The 21,751-nt window shown below is 42.1% G+C and overlaps 1 protein-coding gene across 1 annotated transcript in view; it reads right to left on the bottom strand.

The window, feature by feature from the left end:
* The window catches only part of PCSK2 (proprotein convertase subtilisin/kexin type 2), a 249,775-nt gene that overhangs the window by 25,554 nt on the left and 202,470 nt on the right, over window positions 1-21,751 (bottom strand). Inside the window, exon 8 of the mRNA XM_041732130.1 lies at window positions 16,255-16,430. Within this exon, the coding sequence (XP_041588064.1) occupies window positions 16,255-16,430 (176 nt within the window). The remainder of the gene's footprint in view (window positions 1-16,254; window positions 16,431-21,751) is intronic.

Below are 21,751 nucleotides of genomic sequence, written 5' to 3'. Positions count from 1 at the left end.
GGATTTAATTCTGTGTTCTTTATTCTGATTGGCCTATATGTCTATTTTTGTTTTTATACTGTTTTTATTAATATGTCTGTGTAGTATTCTTTCTTTAAAATCAAGAAGTGTGATATCTCTAGGTTTGGTCTTTCTTCTCAGGTTTGCCAGGGTTATTCAAGGCCTTTGTGTTTCCAGACAATTTTTAGGATTCTTTCTTTGTTTCTTTTTTTTTTTTTTTTTAAGATTTTATTTATTTATTCATAAAGACAGAGAGAGAGAGAGAGAGAGAGAGAGGCAGAGACACAGGCAGAGGGAGAAGCAGTCTCCATGCAGAGAGCCCGACGTGGGACTCCAGAATCACACCCTGGGCTGCAGGCGGCGCTAAACTGCTGCACCACCAGGGCTGCCCTTTAGGATTATTTCTTTGGTATTTTGATGGGGTTGCATTGAATCTGTAGATGATTTTGGGTAGTATGGCCATATTAACAATATTTATTCTTCTGATCCACAAACATGAGATGCTTTTCCATTTGTGTCTTCAATTTCTTTGCACAAAGTCTTATAGCATACATTGTATAGATCTTTCACTTCCTTAAGTTTATTCCTAAGTATTTGATTGTTTTTGATGCTATTATGACTGGGGTAGTTTTCTTTATTTCTCTTTCCAGCAATTTGTTTTAGTGTGAAGGAGTGCCACTGATTTCTGTAAGTTGATTTTCTAACCTATTACTTGACTGAAATTATTGATTAATTCCAGCAGTTTGATTGACTCTTTGGGATTTTCTCTATATAAGATCATATCATCATCAAATAACAAAAATTTTACTTCTTTCTTCTTAATTTGCTTTTTATATCTTTGTCTTACCCTAATTGCTGTAGCTAAGGTTTCCAGTACTATATTGAATAGGCAACTTTACCTTGTTCCTGGTCTCAGAGGAAACCCTTTCAAATTTTCTCCATTGAATATAATGTTAGCTGTGGTTTTGTTGTATATTGCCTTTATTACGTTGAGATATGTTCCAATCCAATGTATTCTATATCCAATGTATTAAGGATCTTTATCATGAAATGATACTGTATTTTGTCGAATGCCTTTTCAGTTATCTATTTAGATATCATTTGGGTTTTATCTTTCATTTTATTGATGTGATGAGTTATATTTATTGATTTGCATATATTGAACCACTCTTGCATCTCAAGGGTAAATCCCACTTGATCATGGTGTGTAATGCTTTTCATGTATTCTTGAATTCAATTTGTTAATATTTTGTTGTGAATACTTGCATCTATATTCATCAGGGATATTGGTTTATAGTTTTCTTTTCTTATGGTATCCTTATCTGGTTTTGCTATCAAGGTAATGCTGGCTTCATAGAATGAATTTGGAGATGTTTCCTCTTCTCAAAATTTTGGAAGACTTTGAGGAAGATTGGTGCTAATTACTCCTTAACTGTTTGGTGGGATTAACCAGTGAAGACATCTGGCCCTGAACTTTTCCATGTTGGGAATTTTTAAAATTATTGACTCAATCTCTTGATTCATTATTGATCTGTTCAGATTTTCTGTTTCTTCCTGATTCATTGTAGGAGTGTTGTGTGTTACTATAAACGTATCCATTTGTTCCAGGTTATATAATATGTTAGCATATAACTATTTGTAGTAGTCTTTTGCAATTTTCCATATTTCTGTGGTATTCATTGTAATTGCTCCTGTTTCACTTCAAATTTTGAGTCTTCTCTTTTTTATCTTAGTCTAGCTAAAGAATTAGTCTAGCTGTTAAACTTGTTTATCTTTTCAAAATACCAGTTTTTAGTTCTGTTGATACTTCCTATTTTTTTCTGATCTTTATTTCATTTATTTTTGCTCTTATTTTTACTATATCCTTTCTTCTGCTATCTGTGGGCTTGACTAGTTCCTTTTTTTCTAGTTCCTTGAGGTATATAGTTAGGTTGTTTGAGATTTTTCTTATTCTTAATATATGTGTTTATTGCTATAAGCTTTCCTCTTAGAACTGCTTTTGCTGCAGCACACAAAATTTGATATGATGGATTTTCATTTTAATATGTTTCAAGATAATTTTCCTTTTGATTTTTTTCTTTGACCCATTATTATTATTATTTTTAGAAACACGCTGTTTAGTTTCCACATATTTGAATCTACTCACTTTCCTCTGGTTGACTTCTAATTTTGTGTCATTGTGGTCAGAGAAGATAGTCAATATGATTTCAGTCTCTTCAATTTGCTAAGATTAGTTCTGTGGCCTATAATATCATCAATCCTGGAGAATGTTCATACGCACTTAAGAATGTGCATTCTGTTGTTGGATGGAAAGTTTCTATATATGTCTGTTGGGTCCATTTGTTTAAGATGTGTTCAAGTTCAATGTTTCCTTATTAATTTTCTGTCTGCACAATCACTCTGTTGCTGATAGTGAGATATTGAAGTCCCCCTACTGTTATTGTATTGTTGTATATTTCTTCCTTAAGATTTGTTAGTATTTGTATAATATATTTTGGTGCTCAGATATTGGGAGTATATGTATTTATAATTGTTATATCTTCTTGATATACAGAGGGTCCCGACTTATGATGGTTTGGCTTAGTTTTTCAACTTTATGATGGTACAAAAATTATACTCATTCAGTAGAAACCATTCTTTGATTTTTCAGAGTTTTTTTTAAAGATTTTATTTATTTATTCATGAGAGACAGAGAGAGAGAGAGAGAGAGAGAGAGAGAGAGAGAGAGAGGCAGAGACACAGGCAGAGGGAGAAGCCATCTCCATGCAGGGAGCCTGAGCAGGACTCGATCCCGGGTCTCCAGGATCATGCCCTAGGCTGAAGGTGGTGCTAAACTGCTGAGCCATCTGGGCTGCTTGAATTTTCAGTTTTTAATCTTTTCCCAGTCTAGTGATATTACAGTATGGTACTGTCTCATGAAGGTAAGCAGCAGCAGCAGCAGCAAGCTGCAGTTCCCAGTAGCAATGTGATCAGGAAGATAAACAATTGATATACTTAAAACCATTCTGTACCCATATAATCATTTTGTTATTCACTTTCAGTACAGTATTCAATAAATAACCTGAGATATTCAACTCTATTATAAAATAGGCTTTGTGTTAGATGATTTTGTCCAACTATAGGTTAATAGAAGTGTTGTAAGCACATTTAAGGTAGGCTATGCTATTATGTTTGGTAGGTTAGATGCATTAAATGCATTTTTAACTTATATTTTTAACTTGTGATGGGTTTATCAGTCTGTAGCCATTGTAAGTGGTGGAAGATCTGTATTGATTCCTTTATCATAATTATATAATGACCTGTTTTGTCTCTTTTACCAATTTTGGCTTGAAGTCTATTTTGTCTGGTATAAGTGTGTCTACACCCACTTTCTTCTGGCTACCATTTCTTGGAGTATCATCCTCTGCCCCTTCACTTTTGAGTCTATGTTTGTGTTTGAAGCTGAGAAGCGTCTCCCAAAGGCAGCACACAGTTGGGTCTTTGTTTTAATTCATCCACTCTGTTCCTTTTGATTGGTGAGTTCAATCCACTTATATTTAAGGTGATTATTGATATATGAAGACTTACTATTGCCATTTTATCTTTTGTTTTCAGATTGGTTTGTATCTCCATTGTTTCTTTTCCGTGGTTTATTTACTTTTTAGGTTGGTGGTTTTCTATGACAATTTGTTCAGTCCCACCACCGCCTTTTTAAATCTTTGCTCTAGATTTTGTTCTGTAGTTCCCATGAGGTTTGTATAAAATATCTCATAGATAAAATAGTCCTTTTTTCTGATAGCAAATTACCTTCATTTGACTATACAGGTTCTGGCACTTTCTCCCCCCCCCTCCCTTTTATGCTTTTGTTGTCACAAATTAGCTCTTTTTATGCTGTGAGTTTATTGCCAAATTGTAGTAGCGATATTTATTTTTAATGCTTTTCTCTTATAAACTTATACTATAATCATTTAACACCCTATTCTAAAATAGGATTATAATTTTGACTCTATAATCTTCTCTATCACTTTAGTAAAAATTTGGGGTATTTTTTCTTTTCATTTTAGGTAGAGGAGCTTCTTTCAACATTTTTTTGTAAGGCAGGTCCAGTGGTGGTAAACTGCCTCAGCTTTTGTTTGCTTTTCTCCTTTATATCTGAAGGGTCACTTTGCAGGATAGAGTATGCTCAGCTGGAATTTTTTATCTTTCAATACTTTAAATATGACATTTCACTCTCTCCTGGCCTGTAGAGTTTCTGTTGAAGAAATCTGCTGATAATCCAATGAGGGTTCCTCTGCAGGTTACATTTTTTTCCCTCCTGGATGACATTAGGAGTCTTTATCATCAATTTTTGACAGCTTCATGATAATGTGTCTTGAAAAGGGTCTTCCAGCATTCAGATAGTAAGGTGACCTATTAGCTTTGTGGACTTATTTGCTTTGTCTGGTTCTTTCCTTAGGTTTGGGAAGCTTTTAGCTATTGTTTCTTTAAATAATCCTCTGCCCCCCTCTCCTTCTCTCCTGGTGTACCCATTATTTTTATGTTGGTCCGCCTAGTGGAGTCTGATAGCTCTTGCAGGGTTTCTTTGCTTCTTAAAAATCTTAGTTCTCTTTCTTCCACCGGAATCATTTCTAGATTTCTATTTTCTAGCTCGCCTATTCTCTTTTCCGTCTGATCTGCTCTATCTCTTTTACTTTTTAATGCATTCTTCATCTTATGTGCTGATTTCTTCACCTCTGGAATTTCAATCTTTTTGGCCAAGCACTCCTTCAGTTCATTAATTTTATTCCTGAGCTCATTAAATTGCTTTTCTGAGTCTTCTTGGAGATTGCTGAGTTTCTTCATAACAGCTACTTTGAGTTCTCTATCAGTTAGCTCCTAATTGGTGACTTGGAGACTGGTTGCTAGGAGACCATCATTGTCTTTTGGTGATACCGTATTACTGTGATTTTTCGTGGTGTTTGACGTGTACCTCTGCTGGTGCCTTTGAAGTACTGAATATCTTTGTTATATAGGTAAATTTTGTTTGAGTTTAACAATTCAACAGGTTGGGATTTAGAGGCCATTCTTTTGTTTTCCAGCAGGTGGCAACATAGCACCTGCTGTTTTGTTTTGTTTCCTCTTTTTTAAGCACTTTATGGCTGTATTGGGAACATACATGTTCCACCCTCCACCTGCTCTTCTGGAGGGGTCATTGAGACCGTCAGAGTTACTTGGGCATGGGCACAGGTGTCATCACCAGTGCTGAGGTTGCCAAGGTCGCTGGTGCACTGGCCAGGTGTGCTGGGATCATAGGTGCTGCTGCTGCTGCCCAGGGTTACTGGGGATACCACTGTCTCTGGAGCCACAGCCACTCCCAGGCTTGCTGGGGTTACAGGCACCACTGCTGCTGTTCCCCCGGTTCTGCTGCATCTCTCTTGTTTTTGCCTCAGCCACAAGGTCCAATCCACCCACCTTCAGATACACAGATGTAGGATTCTTTCTTTCTGGAGTCCTGGTGTGCTGTGCAAAGAACTCCTACTGGGTTATGGATTCCCTACTTGTAAATTAAGGGGAGAAACAAAGGAAATGATTCACACTGCCATGATGCTGACATTACCCCCTCACCGCTAATTTCTTAAAAGTTCATGTAGATTTTGTATTTTGTCCATAATATAAAAATAATGTCACAAATTGCTTACTGTCAGCTATAGTAAAGCTCTGGCTAGACACTGGTGATGTGGCTCTGTGTGCCCCCACTCAGCATGTCACCTGCTGGTGACAGGAGATGAGAATCCCACTTTGAGAAGTATGGAGCCCAAGTGAGTTCTTCCTGCTGATCAAAGCATAGTGATCTGGGTGAATGACCAAACTGGGCCCTGATCCACTGGTATTACCTCCCTGGAGATACTAGGGAGACAATAGCTTGCCTCTTCCTAAACACTCGGTTATACTAATTTTTTATTCTCCACTCATCCTGACATCTTAGTACATTGACATACTTTAAAAAAAATTTATTGCATTTTTTATTGCAAAAATTGTATTTATTGTAGAATAATTGAAATCTAGACCCTGAAGAGGAAAATAAAAATCCTTGATAATATTCCATGAATAGAAAATCCCTGGTGATATGTTGTGGGTTCCTGCCAGTTTAATATATAAATGCAGCGTATAAAGACAGGTTTAAGAATGAAATTAGGATCATAAAATATACCCACTTTTGTGGCCCTGCTTCAAATGTATTTTCACTATTATATTATTAACATTTCCTGATGTAATTAAATATTCCTCTACACTATAATTTTTATTAGTCTTATTAAGTAGCCATTACATAATTTATTTACTCCTTTTCTTAGACATATGTGGAAGGCTGTTTCTAAGTTTTAAAGTTCTGTGATGAACATCATTTTAAAATATGTCTTTGTATTTCTGTTTATTTCCTTAAGCAGAATTTCTTTTTTTTTGTTTTGTTTTGAAGATTTTATTTATTTGTTTGTTTGTTTATTTGTTTATTTATTTATTTGAGAGAGAGAGCAAGTATGAGCGGAAGGAGGGACATAATGGGGAGGGAGGGGGAGAGGCACTGAGTGTGGAGCCTGATGCGGGTCTCAATCTCATGATCCCAAGAATCAACTAACTGAGCCACCCAGGCTCTCCAGGCAGAATTTCTAAAATGGGGAATTTAGAGCAAAAGGAATGAATCTTTGAAGATTCTTGATCCATATTGCTATACTACTGCTCAAAGCTTGTTAATAATTTATTTTTTTTACCAGTAGTGTGTAAGAATTCCACAATCAGCCTCTGTGGGTCAAGGTTTAGAATCATACATTTAAAAAACTAGTTTGCCAATTTAGTGGGCCAAAATGGGACCTTGTTATTTTGCGTCATATATTTTTCCATGACCAGTTGAGTTGATCCTTTTGCATCCTTATTGCTCATTTGTTTTGTTGCTTTATGAACAGCCCAGCAAAGCCCCAAGCCCCAAAGATAATATCCTTTGCCTATGTTTTTCTTTCATCTTTTTTATTGATTTGTTAGAGCTCTTTCTAAATTAAGGAACTTAGCCAAATTCCTGTCATTTGTATTACATATATATTTACCCAATCTTTTCTTTTATATATTGCATTTTGACTTGCAGAAGATTTCCCATTACATTGCATAAATCTATTATTTTTTGCAAATACATATTTTAACTACCACATAAAACAATGTATTGATTTACAAATATTGCCTTTCTGCACAATTTCACTCAAACTACTCACAAACACCTTTGACATTTGTGTTGTCCTCACTAGGTGACTGGTTACCTTTTCAGTCACTTAGCGTTTTTCTGGGCTCACTGTGGTGGTCACTGGTGCTATGTGTCATATTTCTAGCTGTCCACAGTTTGGGTCCATGATCCCTTCATGGTTGGGTGGGGTCTCACAAACCATTTTAATCAATGAATTCTAAGTGGGAGTGGCTGATACATAGTGTGATTTCTAGGCTGAACCATTTACTAGTCAGTGACAGATGCTGCAGAACACCCCCCCCCCCCCATCTGCACAAGGACTAACAATGTCCCAGATGTAAGCTATGTTCTCTGAGAGACTGTGACAAGCAGAGCTCCCTACTGACCAGGTGAGGTGCAGCTGAAAGAGATATAAACTTTTGTGGTTTGAAGCTTCTGAACTTTGGGGGGCTTTTTGTTATCATGGCATAACATAGCCTCTCCTAACTGATACAGTTCATCACCTTGGCTGCCATCTATGTTATATCAGATTTGCCTTAAAAAAAAGTCTCTGTGTAGTGCAGTCCCTGGAATTTTCAAGTAGCCATCTGTATAATATTAGAGCAGCTGCTGTTTTCATTTTTCCTGAAATGTGTATTCTTACTCTTGACAACTTATCCACCTACTGAATTGCTTTTTATTTTTAAGGATGAATAAAAACCTTTTAATCTGAATAATGTTAAGCACAATAAAAGTGAAGTGAATACTATAATGAATCCCCATGAGTCCATTGCTGAGCTTTAACAATGACCAGACTTGCAAAAATTTTGAAAGATTTTATGTAGTAATATTTATTACTCAGTTTTGGTAAATATTTTCCCTTTGCTTTTATGCTTAGAAAGTCCCTCTCTGTCACAATTTCAGTGATTGAATTATATTTTGATACAGTTATTTAATATTTTCATTATTTGTCACTACTATTCTTTTCTGCACTCAGTGTTGGAAGTGGTGGGGAGTTCACAAAGCTCCTTAAATGGGGACAGCAGGTGAATGGATCCTCCTATAAGGAGCTAGGCTTACTTTCAGAGAGCTAATCGCTCTGCCTACAGGAGAAAGGGGCTGGTCCCAGTCTATGTTCCTTTAAAACCAGTTGCTGAGACAAGGACCAGGGAGCAGTAGGTAATTTGGGGAGAGCTGATCTCAGGAAGCATACGTTAGGGACAGGAGAACATGAAAAGCCAATCAAGTGTGAGCTGATGAGCAGGTTTCCCCTGTGGGAGCTGAGGTTGGTCCCTCTGGAGAACCCTTGTGAACATCCCACCAGGACGATGCAGCTGGGAGGTTGCTCCTGGGGCATCAATTCCTCACAGTCTGGGGCCCGGCGCACACTGGGGAGCACACTCCCGTGGTGCCTTGCAGGGCCTCAAGCAGAGGAGCAGTGAGAAGCTGGCTGGCTGGTAGGCAGGACGCCACAGCTGGCTGGAGCTGTGTGCTGCAGCTGTGCCAATGCAGCCCAGTCACCAGGATCACAGCATCTGCCTCGTGTCCCCATCAAGTTCCACAGGAGTTCAAGAGCATGCTGGGGGGGTCCCGATCTCCAGAAAAGCCACACAGAGGATGGCACTGTTGCCCTTGGCTTCTGTTTAAATCCTTCACTGAAGGCAAACCACATTTAGTGGCACCTACTATAGTTGCCTCTAATTGCTACCCGTTTTGCTGTGTATACACGTTGGAGGAAAGACTCTTATGCAATCCTGTCTCATTTCTAGCAGGATCCAAACACACCATGACTAGCCTTTCTGATATTATGGTAGTTGGTGAAGTGTTTTCATTCATGTCAATCCCTTAAACTGATTGGGATTTTCATGGGGTTTGGGTAAGTCACCACTGCCAGTTAGGCCACAGGGCGAGCAGCCAAGTGTCAAAGTTTGCCTGGGACTGGGGAGTTCCATGGAGGTGGACTTTCAGTGCTCACAATGGGAAACCAAGATGGTTGGCCATCCCACCTAAGGCTGGCCAGCACTTAAGAGGGATCACCCCAAAGTCACCAATTTCTTTATTACAAGTGAAAGGAGGGACTGTAACTGCAATAATTGTTTCAGAGACTGGATCGCAGAATCTACACTTTGGTAGCTCCTGCTCCATTGTGAACCTCTGCTTGGTTTCAGAGCATAAGTCAGGGCTCATGGGGTGTTCCTGAGAGCTCCTTGGCAGGAGGCATCCACTGCCTGCCAGAGGCCCCGGCACTTACTGCAATTGGATCAGACCCACTGCTCCGGTTAAATTTCAGCAGGCTGTACCAGGGCTTCGCTTCACCAATACCCAATTCATCACTCTCTCCCTGTCAGCCCTCCACCACTCTTGCCCACATGGTGCCTTTGAGGCCACTGTTTTGCGAGTGATCTTTCTTTAGTACATTCCAGCCCAAAGATCTGGGATCTGTGTCTCTGCCCTTCTCAGTCCCCCAGGGACTACCTGATAAACAATCAATGCTCTGTCTCACCTGTGCCTCTGAGGATTTTTCTGTAGCCTTGTCTTTAAATATTCCTGAGATATTCCTTCCAGTAGCATCCCCAAGCCATGATTAATAAGAGGTTGGGGTATAGCCATCAGAGCCAGCCACAGACATACCAGGGTTGCCCTGGGTAGCTGCACTTTCTCAAGACGTGGAAAGAAGTTCATGAATCAACTGTCACTTTCAAGGCCCTCTAGTGTTGCCTGATTTCTCTCTTCTGGTTGTCAGGGCAACATGAGATGCTGTGGTCCCGCAACTTCTGGGCTCTGTTACTCCATTAATCTCTGCAACAGCTGCATCTTTCTGACCAACAAATACTGGTCCTTTATGAGCCAGCCAGTGAGGACCCTAAGCCTAAGACTGGGTTTCTTCAAACTGCACTCTGGAGATTGTAGCAGGTGGAAGTGGGTGCAAGCCCACATCCCTTGGACCTTCCATGTGCTGGGGATTTCCAAATGCCACCACAGTCCTCTCTTTGTAGAAGGGGTTTCTCCCAAGAGTCTGTTCTGCACGCCTGGCCCTGGGGAAGTGCTGTGGCATTTCCGTAGACACTGACTTTTACCCCAGCTCCCTTGCTACCAGCAGGGATAACTCCAGTGCGTGTTCTGTATAGTTTTCCAGTTTCCCAGTGGGATTAAGCTCTAGTTGTTCACAGTGGTAGCTGGCTTGATAACGCACCCCCTTCACTGGCCCCTTTCACTACTGGTATTCCCTCCCAAAGCAAATGCCTGAACTTAATCCTTGTCTCAGGACAAGGATTTTACAGGATCCCAAACTAAGAAAGAAATCAGTTATTGGATATCTCACAATTCAGTGGTCTATGACTGTCACCTACTTTCCATATAAAATGTGAACAATGTTTTTATTGTATAATAAAAACATTGTTTTTATTACAATTAAGTAATTTAATTAATTACCTTAATTTTACAATTAAGGGTTGAGGTCAGCAGTAGACTATAAAGAGGAAAAAACAAAGGGAAAAAAGATTCCTTCCCTCTTTTCTTCTCTGCTTCTTGCTGGTTCCCTTAAGTATTCACTGAAAAAGTAGAGGAAATGCAAACTCAAATCTGCAAGGAGCCAGGTAGGTGATATTTGTGTGCGAAATAGAAGTCAATTAGGGTTTGGGGAAAACAGCACATCCCCCAAAAGGTCCCTCAGCCTCCTTTCCTTTATCATTGCTGTGTTGGCCAAACAAAACTGACTTAGTATGATGCTAAAATTCAAAGACAAGCTTAAGACCTACCCTTGTGTACTAGGTAATTATCTGACTCCTTCATTTAGGTGGAGACTACCTTTCCAAAGTGGACTTTCCTTTAGAGCTGATCAGATAACTGAGAGGAGATCTTTGCTCAAGTATAATACATCATCATGCACGAGACTCTATGATTCTGTCTAAAAAAAAAATGTCACCTTGAAACAAGAAAAGAACCATTCCCACAGCTTGGGGGAAAGTCGAATGAGAAATCATGTATTTTTCATCATACTCACTTCACTTTCTAAAATATTTACATGCTGTCATCTAAATTCAAGTCATAACAATTTTTCTCTTTAAGTTTTGGCACAGTTGGCATGCTTTCCAGAACAATCACACTTGAAAGGGCCTTTCTAGTTGCAGCAGGGGAGGCTACAGATGGAAGAGAGAGAAATACCCAGACTTTAGATGTGGGGAACAGTTCAGAAGTCCATGGAAAATGACAGGAGCCACTCGGGAATGTGCTGCATTGAATGTCATGTGCCTTGTAAATTCAGACAGAGGGCAGATGTCACCTATATGTCTCTCTTTTGGTGTTGGGTGTCAAAAACCCTTCTGAGTGGAAATCTATGTCTGCTGGGGAAGGAAGACATCTGCCAAGTGTTCCCCAGGGTACTTGTCACCTGGTCTTGGGCTTGGATGTGCAACCATTTCTCTCCAGCCACACCGTGGCTGTTTGCCACTAAGCAAACAAGCTGTTTGTGTGTCAAATGTTTCATCTTAAAAACTCTTAAGGGTTGAGGCACTGAAATGTGGTACCACTACCTCCTACCCCTCCCCACGCCACCAGTCCTGTCAGATCCCATGGGGATCTCCACACACTCAGTGGCCAGTCCTGCAGCCATGTTCGATGCAGAATATTTGCCTGGTCCCAGCCTGTATGAGATCCTGCCTGAATCCATCCCATTGCCCTTGCCCCTCCTCATGCATCCCTACAAGAAACCCCACCAGTTAAGCTACCTGGGCTTCTGTTCCTACAGCTCAGAGACAAACCAGAGTATCTGGCTTAGTCATCAATGCCTTCAGTGGTTAACACCTGGATGGGGATGTGCAGTGCCATTACTTTCAGAAAATGAGTCACTTCTACTGACCTTTTCTAGTCACTGGGGGATTTTTAAAACCACATTGTTCTGTGGTCTTAGTATCTTAGGATTATGAGATACATATTCTAGAATCATTTAGCGTGGCACCTCTCAAACTTGAGTGTGACATTGTTAAAACGCAGCTCTGATACATCAGGTGGGTTGGTGGGTGGGGCTGAGGGTCTGAATTTCTCACCAACTTGCAGGTGGGCCAGTGGCCACACTTTGAGAACCACTGATGTGGACTATTTTAACGAAGAAGAAAGTAAGGCATGGAGAAACCAAGTGACTAGTCCGAAGGTCAACAGGGGACAGGATTGAGGTGAGAACTTGGGTCTCCCAACTGTCAAGCTCAGCTCTCTAACTTGTTCATGCCAATTTTAAAAAAAACAAAACCCTGCAACAGAGGCCTCCCCCTTTCATGAAACACTGGCTGTCTAGTGAAGCTATGTGGAGATGGGAACAGGCTAGCAGAAGAGCCTGTGGTTCTGAGTGATGATTCCATCATCACTCACTCCAGGTGCCTCCCTGCATGTGGAGACCATGACAACCATGACTGGAAGAGAAATCATGGTTGCAAAGACACAAAGGCCTGGATCAACCTGGCTGTGTTCTAAGAAAATTTTATTTGCAATATAGCTAGTACATTGGGTCTGGCCTGTGGGCCAAGGTTGGCTGATACCTGCTCTGAGGGATGGTATGTTATTATTTTAAGATTGTATTATTTATTTGACAGAGATAGATAGATAGAGAGAGAGAGAGAGCAAGCAAGCACAAGCAAGAGGGGTGGCAGGTAGAGGGAAAGGGAGAAGGATACTCCCTGCTGACCAGGGAGCCCAACACAGGGCTTGATCCCAGGACCCTGGGATCATGACCTGAGCCAAAGGCAGATGCTTAGTGGACTGAGCCACCCAGGAGCCCCTAAGAGGTGGCAGTTTGTTTGACTTACTCTTTACTATTGTTTAAGACCTAGACTCTGTCAATTTTTGTCCAATGAGATGGTTTAATCCATGAAGACTAGGCATTGTGGAAGTAAGAAATAATTTGAGGATCCTAAAGTTAAATTTCTTACACCTAAATTTAACTGAATCAGACAAAACTCATTTTATGAATTTCTTTTACAAATTTTATACTTCCTAGTATTCAGAGATTTGGATTCAATAGGAATACAAAAAAGGACATGGGAACAAAAGCTAAGGACTGATTTTAGAGGCCATGGTTGGTGAAGAGAGGGGAGAAAATGAGATAGCAGAAAATTCAGCCCCCAAACCCCTACATTGTTAGGCACAAACTTAGTTCTGAGCTTCCTGGCAGCCAAGGGAAAGAGTGAACCTCAGTGGGCTAATGTCTTACTTAGAGTAGGTTCACTAGAAGCAGAGTCCAAGTTAGGGACTTGGGCCCAGCAGATGTGTCAAGGATGAGCACTCAGGGGACATCAGTCAACGAGGGAGTGGAAGGAATCCCAAAACAATATGTTCTCAAGTAAAGTCAAGCCTTGGCCTGATTCACTGGGGGGTTCTGGAGCATAAATTATAGCTCAGAGTGGTCCCTACTTGGGGCAAGCAGGCTGGCCTCTTCCACCCCCAACTCAGGCATTTGTTGTAGGCTGCCCCCCGAGTGTGTGTGTGGGCATAACCATCTGATGAAAGTCTCCCATCAGCCAGGGCAGTTCTCCAGGGAAGGGAGTCATCAGCATCTGAGAGTTCCCCACCCCCCACCTGAAGCTTGATAAAGGAGAAGAAGGTGGGCATCACTGATATTCACTACAGTTACAGATTTTTATGTGACTTTTAATCTTTCAACCATTAAATTTCTTTTTTTTTAAATTGAAGTCTGATTTGCCAACATATAACACCCAGTGTCACCCATCAAATTTCATTCATGTATTAATTTCACAACTACATATTGAACAGCTGATCTACCATGTTTTTAAGTGCTAGGCCAGTTTTTAAGGATAGCTGGTGTGGAAAAAACATGCTTTCTGACCTCAGGAAATGTGTAGAAAAAGTTGCCTCCACTAGTATCAAAAAGCTAAGTGTTGGTGAAAACGTGGAGAAAGACAAACCCCCACGCATTGTTGGTGGGAATGCAAATTGGTGCAGCCGCTGTGGAAAACAGTATGGGGGTTCCTTAAAAAATTAGAAACAGAACTACTATGACTCCCAAATCCCACTTCTGGGATAATCGGAAGGAAATGAAATTATCTTCTTGAGATATCTGCACCCCCATGTTCACTGCAGCATTATTCACAGTAGCCAAGACATGGAAACAACTGAAGTGTCCCAGCAACGCATGAATGCATAAAGGTATACATATATACATATACCTCCCCGCCACCACACACAATAGAATATTCAGCCATAAAAAGAAGGAAATCCTGCTATTTATGGCAACATGGATGGACCTAGAGGGCATTATGGTAAGTGAAATAAGCCAAAGAAAGACAAATACTTCATGGTATGCTATCACTTATATGTGGACTTTAAAAAAGAGTCAGACTCATAGAAACTGAGAGGGGCGGGGGCTGAGGGGTGAAGAGGTTTGGGGATGCCATGCGTAGGTCAAAGGGTATAAGCTTCCAGTTATAAGATGAGTAAGTTGTGGGATTTAACAGTGAAAGCAGTAAATAAAACAAAACACAATGTTAGCATTTTGTAACACTTTAAAATAACAACAACAAAAAAACAGCTTCCAGTTGTCCACTCTTTCTTCAATATTTTTATTTTTCTAAGCTGTTGAGTTTGGGGTGTTTCGTACACATACCTACTTTAGTGATATAAATGTGTAAGTAGTAAGTTCATGTATATTTCACACAGATTGTAAATAACTCAAACATAAACAGAACAGATGTATTTTGCAGCTCATTTATAACAGTGCTAGTTTATATATCCAAATATGGCTATAACCATTTCATCCATTTGAAATTGGTTAAAATCCAAGAAGCAAACTTTCTAAAAATTCCTAAAATGTGCTTCCAAAGGTCCATTTACTAAACCTCACATACTTGTCTTTCCCTACTTAGGATCTGGTTATTCTTACTCTACACACCATTGTAATCTTGGGACCTGTGATTCCCATGTCTATGGCTGATGCCCTGATGGAAAGGGCATCACTATCACTTGAACACAAGACGAAATAAGACAAAATGACTAAGTACTCTGGGCGGTTGGTGTTGTGGCACCAATGGTGAGTAGTTAGGCAATCGTAAAAGCACTCGAAGACACTACAGTTTGGCAATTCAAGTCTGGATCCTTCCATCTGAGGCCCAGGACTCTTGGGAGCTGAGACCAGCTATCCCCACTCTGCCCTGAGTTCTTCACCCACACAGCCTACAAGCCTACTAAAACACTGTGCTTTATGCCACAAAGTTTTGGGGAGATTGGTTGTGTCCATAATGACCTAGGTAAACACCACATCTTCCCGCAGAACTTCCCAGGGCCCAACACTGGCCTATTTATGTCATTTACACCTTACAATGATCCCAGGAGAAATCTGATTATCACCATCTTACAGGCAAAAAACAGTGGCATAGGGAGGTCAAGTCATTTGCGGATACACCCAGACATTGAGTGCCCTGTGGGACCTGAACTCAGAAGGCTCTGATCATGGGGCCTGGCTCATGTCTTGTCAGAGATGACCTCTGCCCTGAGACTGTAGGGAGGGTACTTCTTTCTTTACATGGGCTGATGACCCAGCTGGCCTCCCTTTGGACACTCTGCCTTGGTCTCTTTTACTTGGCCCCATCCATTTCTGGGCTAATATCAGGGATGGGCAGCCTAGAAAATCGTGGCTCACACTCCTGCCATGAGAGCACAGGGGAGCCGCAACCCTGCTGCTGCCTCTGGACCCCCCACCCTACTGTACCCAGACCCTACTGCCTGGGGGGTGCTCCCAGCTGACATGTGGCACAGTGGCAATGCCAGCACAGGCCCCCAGGGAGACCCTCCTTCCTCCCCACTCCTTTGCATGGGCCAGGCTGGCATCACCGTCCGAAGGCACCTCTTGCCCTTTCCTCTTTACCCTTTAAGGGAGCCCCCTGCAATAAATCTGTACTGCTAAGCCTGCTTGGGGGTCCATCTCTCAGAGGCCCTGAGCTAATGCACAGGGTAACAGCCCCACCTCTGCCTCCTTCCCTGCCCCTTGCTTCATTCTCATCACCTTCCCTGGATGCCTCCCACCCCCCGCAGCCCCCGCCCCACCCCACTGGATCTGGGCCTGGTGGTCGCAGGAAAGGCCTTACCTTGTTGACGCCGTCGGCCATGGCCTGGAGTGTGAGCTCGCGGGGCCCGTCCACCGTCTTCCCGTTGTCTGTTGGGCCCCAGCTGGCACTGTAGATGTCGATCAGCTGAGGCATGTGGCTGATGGACGAGGCCTCGATGATGTCCGTCATGAATGGCTGGTCCAGCATCCGGATACCTGTGGACCCGTGTGGGCAGGAGACACTTTGGTGGCTCAGTGCACTGGACACAGGGCAGGTGTGTGTGGGGGGTGATGATGAGGGCTCGAGTCTTGGGTGTGGTGGAGGGTCTGCCACCTGGGTGTCCCGGGGGACACTGTGGAATCTCGAGTCCAACCTCAGGGTACGTGTGGGCTGCAGCCTCAGAGGATGAAGGAGGAACACAGACTGTGCCACTCCGTCCTTTTTGGCCTCCTCGCACACCTTACGTTATGCACCCCTTTGAAGAAATTGTTCCCCCCACCAACTTTACTAGCATTTCTAATGGGGAGAGACCACCTTTGTTGAAGAGATTCCCTGATACGTCTGTTTCTGAGCGGAAGCTCAGCTTTCAGTGACTGGGTGTTGACAGATGCAGGGAAGCCGTGTTGCTGGAGAAGTAAACCCACTGTCAGGACAGTAGGGGGGGGATGCAATTGATTTAAATATTTAATAATAAACCATGGAGATTAGGGGGCAAAGAAAGGGGCAGGAATGCAAAGGCTGGCAGAATCAGGAAAAGAGGACTCCAGGTTGCCTGGCAGCTGGAAGGGGCTTTGGGAAGGACAGAAATGTTGAATGGGTCATTCTGAAATGTATTAGTAATGGAGTTTATGATACAGCCCCCCGCCCTCCCCTTCTCCCCTACGTCACCTAGGTCAAGTCTGTGCTATTCCAACAACTTGTAGGAGTAACTTCTTGCTGGGATAGTAAGAAAGAACCGGGTCCTGCAGTCCTTGATTGTGAGTAAACCTGAACTGTACACAGGGACGCAGCAGGGGCACACTTGAGGGCACCCATAGTTCACATCACCCTCTGAGTGTCCGTGACAAGTGTCTCCAGAGTTAATGCAGCAGCAGCCAATGGGATGGGCACTTTGTCCCTCTATTACTATCCTCCAGACATTGCTGTTTGGGGCTGTATTGTTCTCTGCTTGGAATGCTAGTTCTCTTTCGTGGGCAAGAGCCTAGAATGTTAGAAAAGCTGGCCTAAGTCTTTCTTTCCACGGGAGTTATGAAGCGAGGAGACTGGGCTCTACACAGTCAAAACCTGGATCCTGGCACCTCTTAACTCTATTTACCATGGTCAAGGGACACTATGACCTGAGCATCACTCTCTGACACGGCATGCAAGTCCACTTAAATAAGGATAAGACAGGTTCTTGCAGGACTTGTCAAATTGACATGAAACTGTCTTCTCTCTAAGGGTCTGCTTCCTCCTCAGTGTCCGGAGCCCACCCCTTGTGTTTGCATACAATTCTCCCAATGCTCATCCTTCTTCTGATTAACCTATGTGTGCAGTAGGCATTTCCCCAGCAGTCTTTCTGGATCCAATTCCCCCGTACCCTCCATCCCCACACCCTCCAACACCACCCTTTCAGCCTTCTGGTATAATTGCTTATTTGTGAAGTTTCTTTGGTGGAAGGAGATCACAACCCAAAGTAAGCATTGCTAAGAGAGGCATCCAGAATAGGTGGGGAGGACACTGAGGAAACAAGGCCTCTGTGCATCTCCTATTTCAATCTTTGGAACACCATGGACTTTTGACTTATCAATTATGACTTGCTGATTGCACCTTAACCACCTCCTGGAAAACATCCTTTTACTCTGGACTGAAACCGAGATAAAGTAGCATTTGTTAGCTGAAGAGCCAGCCTTAGATACTCCCTTGAACTCTGCCAGTACCAACACTAATTCTTTCAAAACAAATTATAGGATTTTGCCTGTACAAACCCACACTCCTGGCTTGCAGTTTGGAGCACACTTTGGAGACACTCTGTGTCTCCCTGATTGCAATCCTTAAGACCCAAATAAATGCTTTTGGTGGCTTTATAGTTCTTCTTGGTCAACACATTCATCACTAGACAGCAAAATCTCTGATTACAGAGCATGTGTCCCTTTTGTTCTTTTCTTGTGTCCTACGTTATCAGCATTATTTTAAGCTTGATAAATATTTGGTGAATAGATGCATAGTATCATGACTTTAGTTGATCCCCCCCCCCTCCCTCACAGAAATGACAGGTCCAGAAGAACAAATAGTAACATGCAAGGTTTTCCACTTATGGGTTTTCTCTACCCATAAATCAGGTCACCATTCTTGCTGACTAATGTCCAATAATCAGTATCCTTTCTCTTGGGGAGAAGCTCGAAAAGAATGTGCATAATCTTTAGTTTGAACTTTCTGGAAGCTAAATTTTGTTTTTTGTGGTTTTTTGAAAATATTTTATTTATTTGACAAAGAGAGAGAGAGCACAAGCAGGGGGAGCAGCAGGCAGAGGCAGAGAGGGAAGCAGGTTCCTCGCACAGCAGGGAGCCCAATGCGGGGCTTTATGCCAGGACCCTGGGATGATGACCTGAGCTGAAAGCAGATGTTTAACTGACTGAGCCACCCAAGTGCCCTTGGAAAATAAGCTTTATGGTTCATTTTATAAGGGATAAGAAGTTAAAACCTCACATTTTGCTTTTGTCCTCCCTGTATTTTTTTTTTTTTATTTTAAAAATGTACTCAACAACAGTGCTCAACAGATCACAGAGTAAACCAAATAGTGCAGCTTCTTTTGGCAAGAAGTGTGCCCACTTTGTGAGCAGGGAAGCTGGTATTCACTTGCCTGCAAGAAGGACACTCAAATGGTCTTGAACTTGTCTAGGGTGCAGATGACCTGAATTGAATAGTTCACTTCGACTGGAAGGTGAGAGAAATTCAACCCTGCTGGAGTAGGCCTGGACTGTCCCTTGTGCCCACTGATGGCAACACTGTGTTTCCTCATCCAGCCGGTGTGGTGCATCCAGCCCCGCCCTTTGCCCTCTCACTTTGCAGCTTTTGTCTCTCTGCCTCCTTCCTCTTCCTGCCCTCCCTGGCTTTCTTTATGCTGCACAGAACATCAGAGCCAGTGTGCATTAATCTGACTGCTTCAGCGTCCAAGGAGGCAGGGGCAGCCACAGACTGGAAGCAAGGCTCTCATTCATATTCTGGGGCCAGGCGCCCGACATTCCTTTAATCTTGTTAAGCTCAGGAGGAATGAGGCATACATTAACTGAATGAGGACAGTATTCATTTTTGCAAGCCACTGCACCATTTGTCGCCAAGACAGAGGCTCAGGGTGACCCAAGGGTTTTCTCTCTCCTCTGTCCCTGGATGCTTTAGGAGCTACACAGAGAGAGACAGAGAGAGAGACAGAGAGAGAGAGAGAGAGAGAGAGAGAGAGAGAGAGAGAGAGGGAGAGGGAGAGAGAGAGAGAGAGAGACAGGGAAAGACAGAGACAGATAAAAAAGAGAGAAAAAGGGAAGGCAAGAGAGTAAAAGTAAGACACAAAGGGAGAGAAGGAAGCCCAGGGGGCTAGGACTCTGTGTCTTTACCATCTTTACAGATGTAAAATGCTCTCCTCCGCTGGTGTGATTCAAAGGCCTGGGGAAACGCAGTGCTCACAACAAACATTTCTATCCTCCCACCATGCAGGTCTGATCACTACACTAATGACCAATGGGGATTCCATGACTTCCTTCTCTAAGAGCTGTAAGGCCCAGGGATTTGAGCTAAATTATTTCTACCCCCTTCTCACGTTACAAAAGGCCAATTTACACTCCCACGCGGGCAAATGCTGCATCTGCCCACAAACCTCAGTGTCTCCTTTTGTGCTCATGAATATTAATCTGCAGGCTGAGGAGTGAATCCTTGCTGACCTAAGGATCTGAAGGATCTGAAAATACGTCCATCATTGTGCCAATGTGCAATTCTCACTGGTTTATTTTAAAACTCAGATAAAATATATATGAACTCATTGAAATGTTTTGAGCTTTATCGGCCAAATATGTGGAGTCAATTCATTGCTGGCAGAGAAATTTCAGGGTATTTTGATGATGGTCAACAGTATGGATTTCAAACTCTTTTTCAGAATCGTTGAACAAAGGAGATCCCATTCCAAAGCTCAATACAAAGATCTATGGGCTCTGACCTAACAAGGAAGGCAGGTAAGGCCAATACCAACTGGCGCCACCTGGGGTTGCTCCAAGGAGCTCTGCAGAAGCCCAGGTGTCGGGCTAAAGAACCTGCTACAACTCAAGTTGCTACTTGTGTCCTCGGCCTGGTTATTCTCTACCACCTTGCTTTGTTTTGATTATAGAAGCAATTATTATCTGATATTATTGTGCTTCTTTGCTCATTATGTGTGTCTTCTCTTAGCCTTTAAGCTGTGTGAGGACAGGTGACCTGTTGGCTGGCTCACAGCTGTATCCCACCACCCACAGCAGAACTGGGAACGTGGTAGGTATCCAGCAATAATCGTTGAGCCCTGAAAGGGATTGGCCACAAGAGATAGCATCTCCCAAGGCTTTAATAATCTCAGAAGGATAAATCTAATACATTTTCAAGAAACATCATTTGAAGGGCTCATTATTTATATTTGTTGTGCATTTTGGATGGTTTTGCAAATTTTCAATACTATTTTTTAATTTTAATTTTTTTGTCTCAGTCCCTTTGAAGATGTCAAACACTGATTTAAAAATCAAAAAGAATTAGGTTATTTTCTTAAATAGTTTCTGAATAAAGGCATTTTCAAAGTCAAAAACCTAAAATGCATCTCTTTCTTCAAAATTCATAAAAGTAAGTGGATAAGGGGAAATGGAAATAATTGAACCTTCAAATGTATGTATTTTTGAAGTTATTAAAGCTTCAAGACAGCACTAAGATTTCCCTGGCATGTATTATCGAGAAGAGGTAGTAACAATCATATACATGAAAACGGGCAACAGGAATCAAAGAGAGACCTCATTTTAAGGAGGAAATTTCTCAAAGTCACAAATCTCAAAAGGTGGAACAATGTTGGAAGGGAGTGAGTTCCTCATCACTGGAAGTATGCAGCTCCAGGTTGGATCCAGGTTATAGCAGAAGCTCCCCTTCCAACATTGTTGGAAAAGAGAAGTTGTTCAAGCATTTTAGGGTGGGGACTAAGGGTAGAATTTCTGGCCCAGGTTGTGCTGGCTGCAAAATTATTCTACAGCTTACAAGCTATGGGGACTCACTTTTGTTCTCTGTAAAAGAGGGACACTAATGGGCAGCCCAGGTGGCTCAGCGGTTTAGTGCCGCCTTCAGCCCAGGGCCTGATCCTGGGGACCCGGGATGGAGTCCCACATCGGGCTCCCTGCATGGAGCCTCCTTCTCCCTCTGCCTGTGTCTCTGCCTCTCTCTCTCTCTCTGTGTGTCTCATGAATAAATATATAAAATCTAAAAAAAAAAAAAAAAAGAGGGATGCTAATATATAATATATATGTTGTTTATATATATATATATATATAAGTGCATGGTA

This window comes from Vulpes lagopus, chromosome 18 (genome assembly GCF_018345385.1).
Source record: "Vulpes lagopus strain Blue_001 chromosome 18, ASM1834538v1, whole genome shotgun sequence".
Taxonomy (NCBI): Eukaryota; Metazoa; Chordata; class Mammalia; order Carnivora; family Canidae; genus Vulpes; species Vulpes lagopus.
The sequence above is the reverse complement of the archived record's forward strand: the minus strand, read 5'-3'. Positions and strand labels throughout refer to the sequence as shown.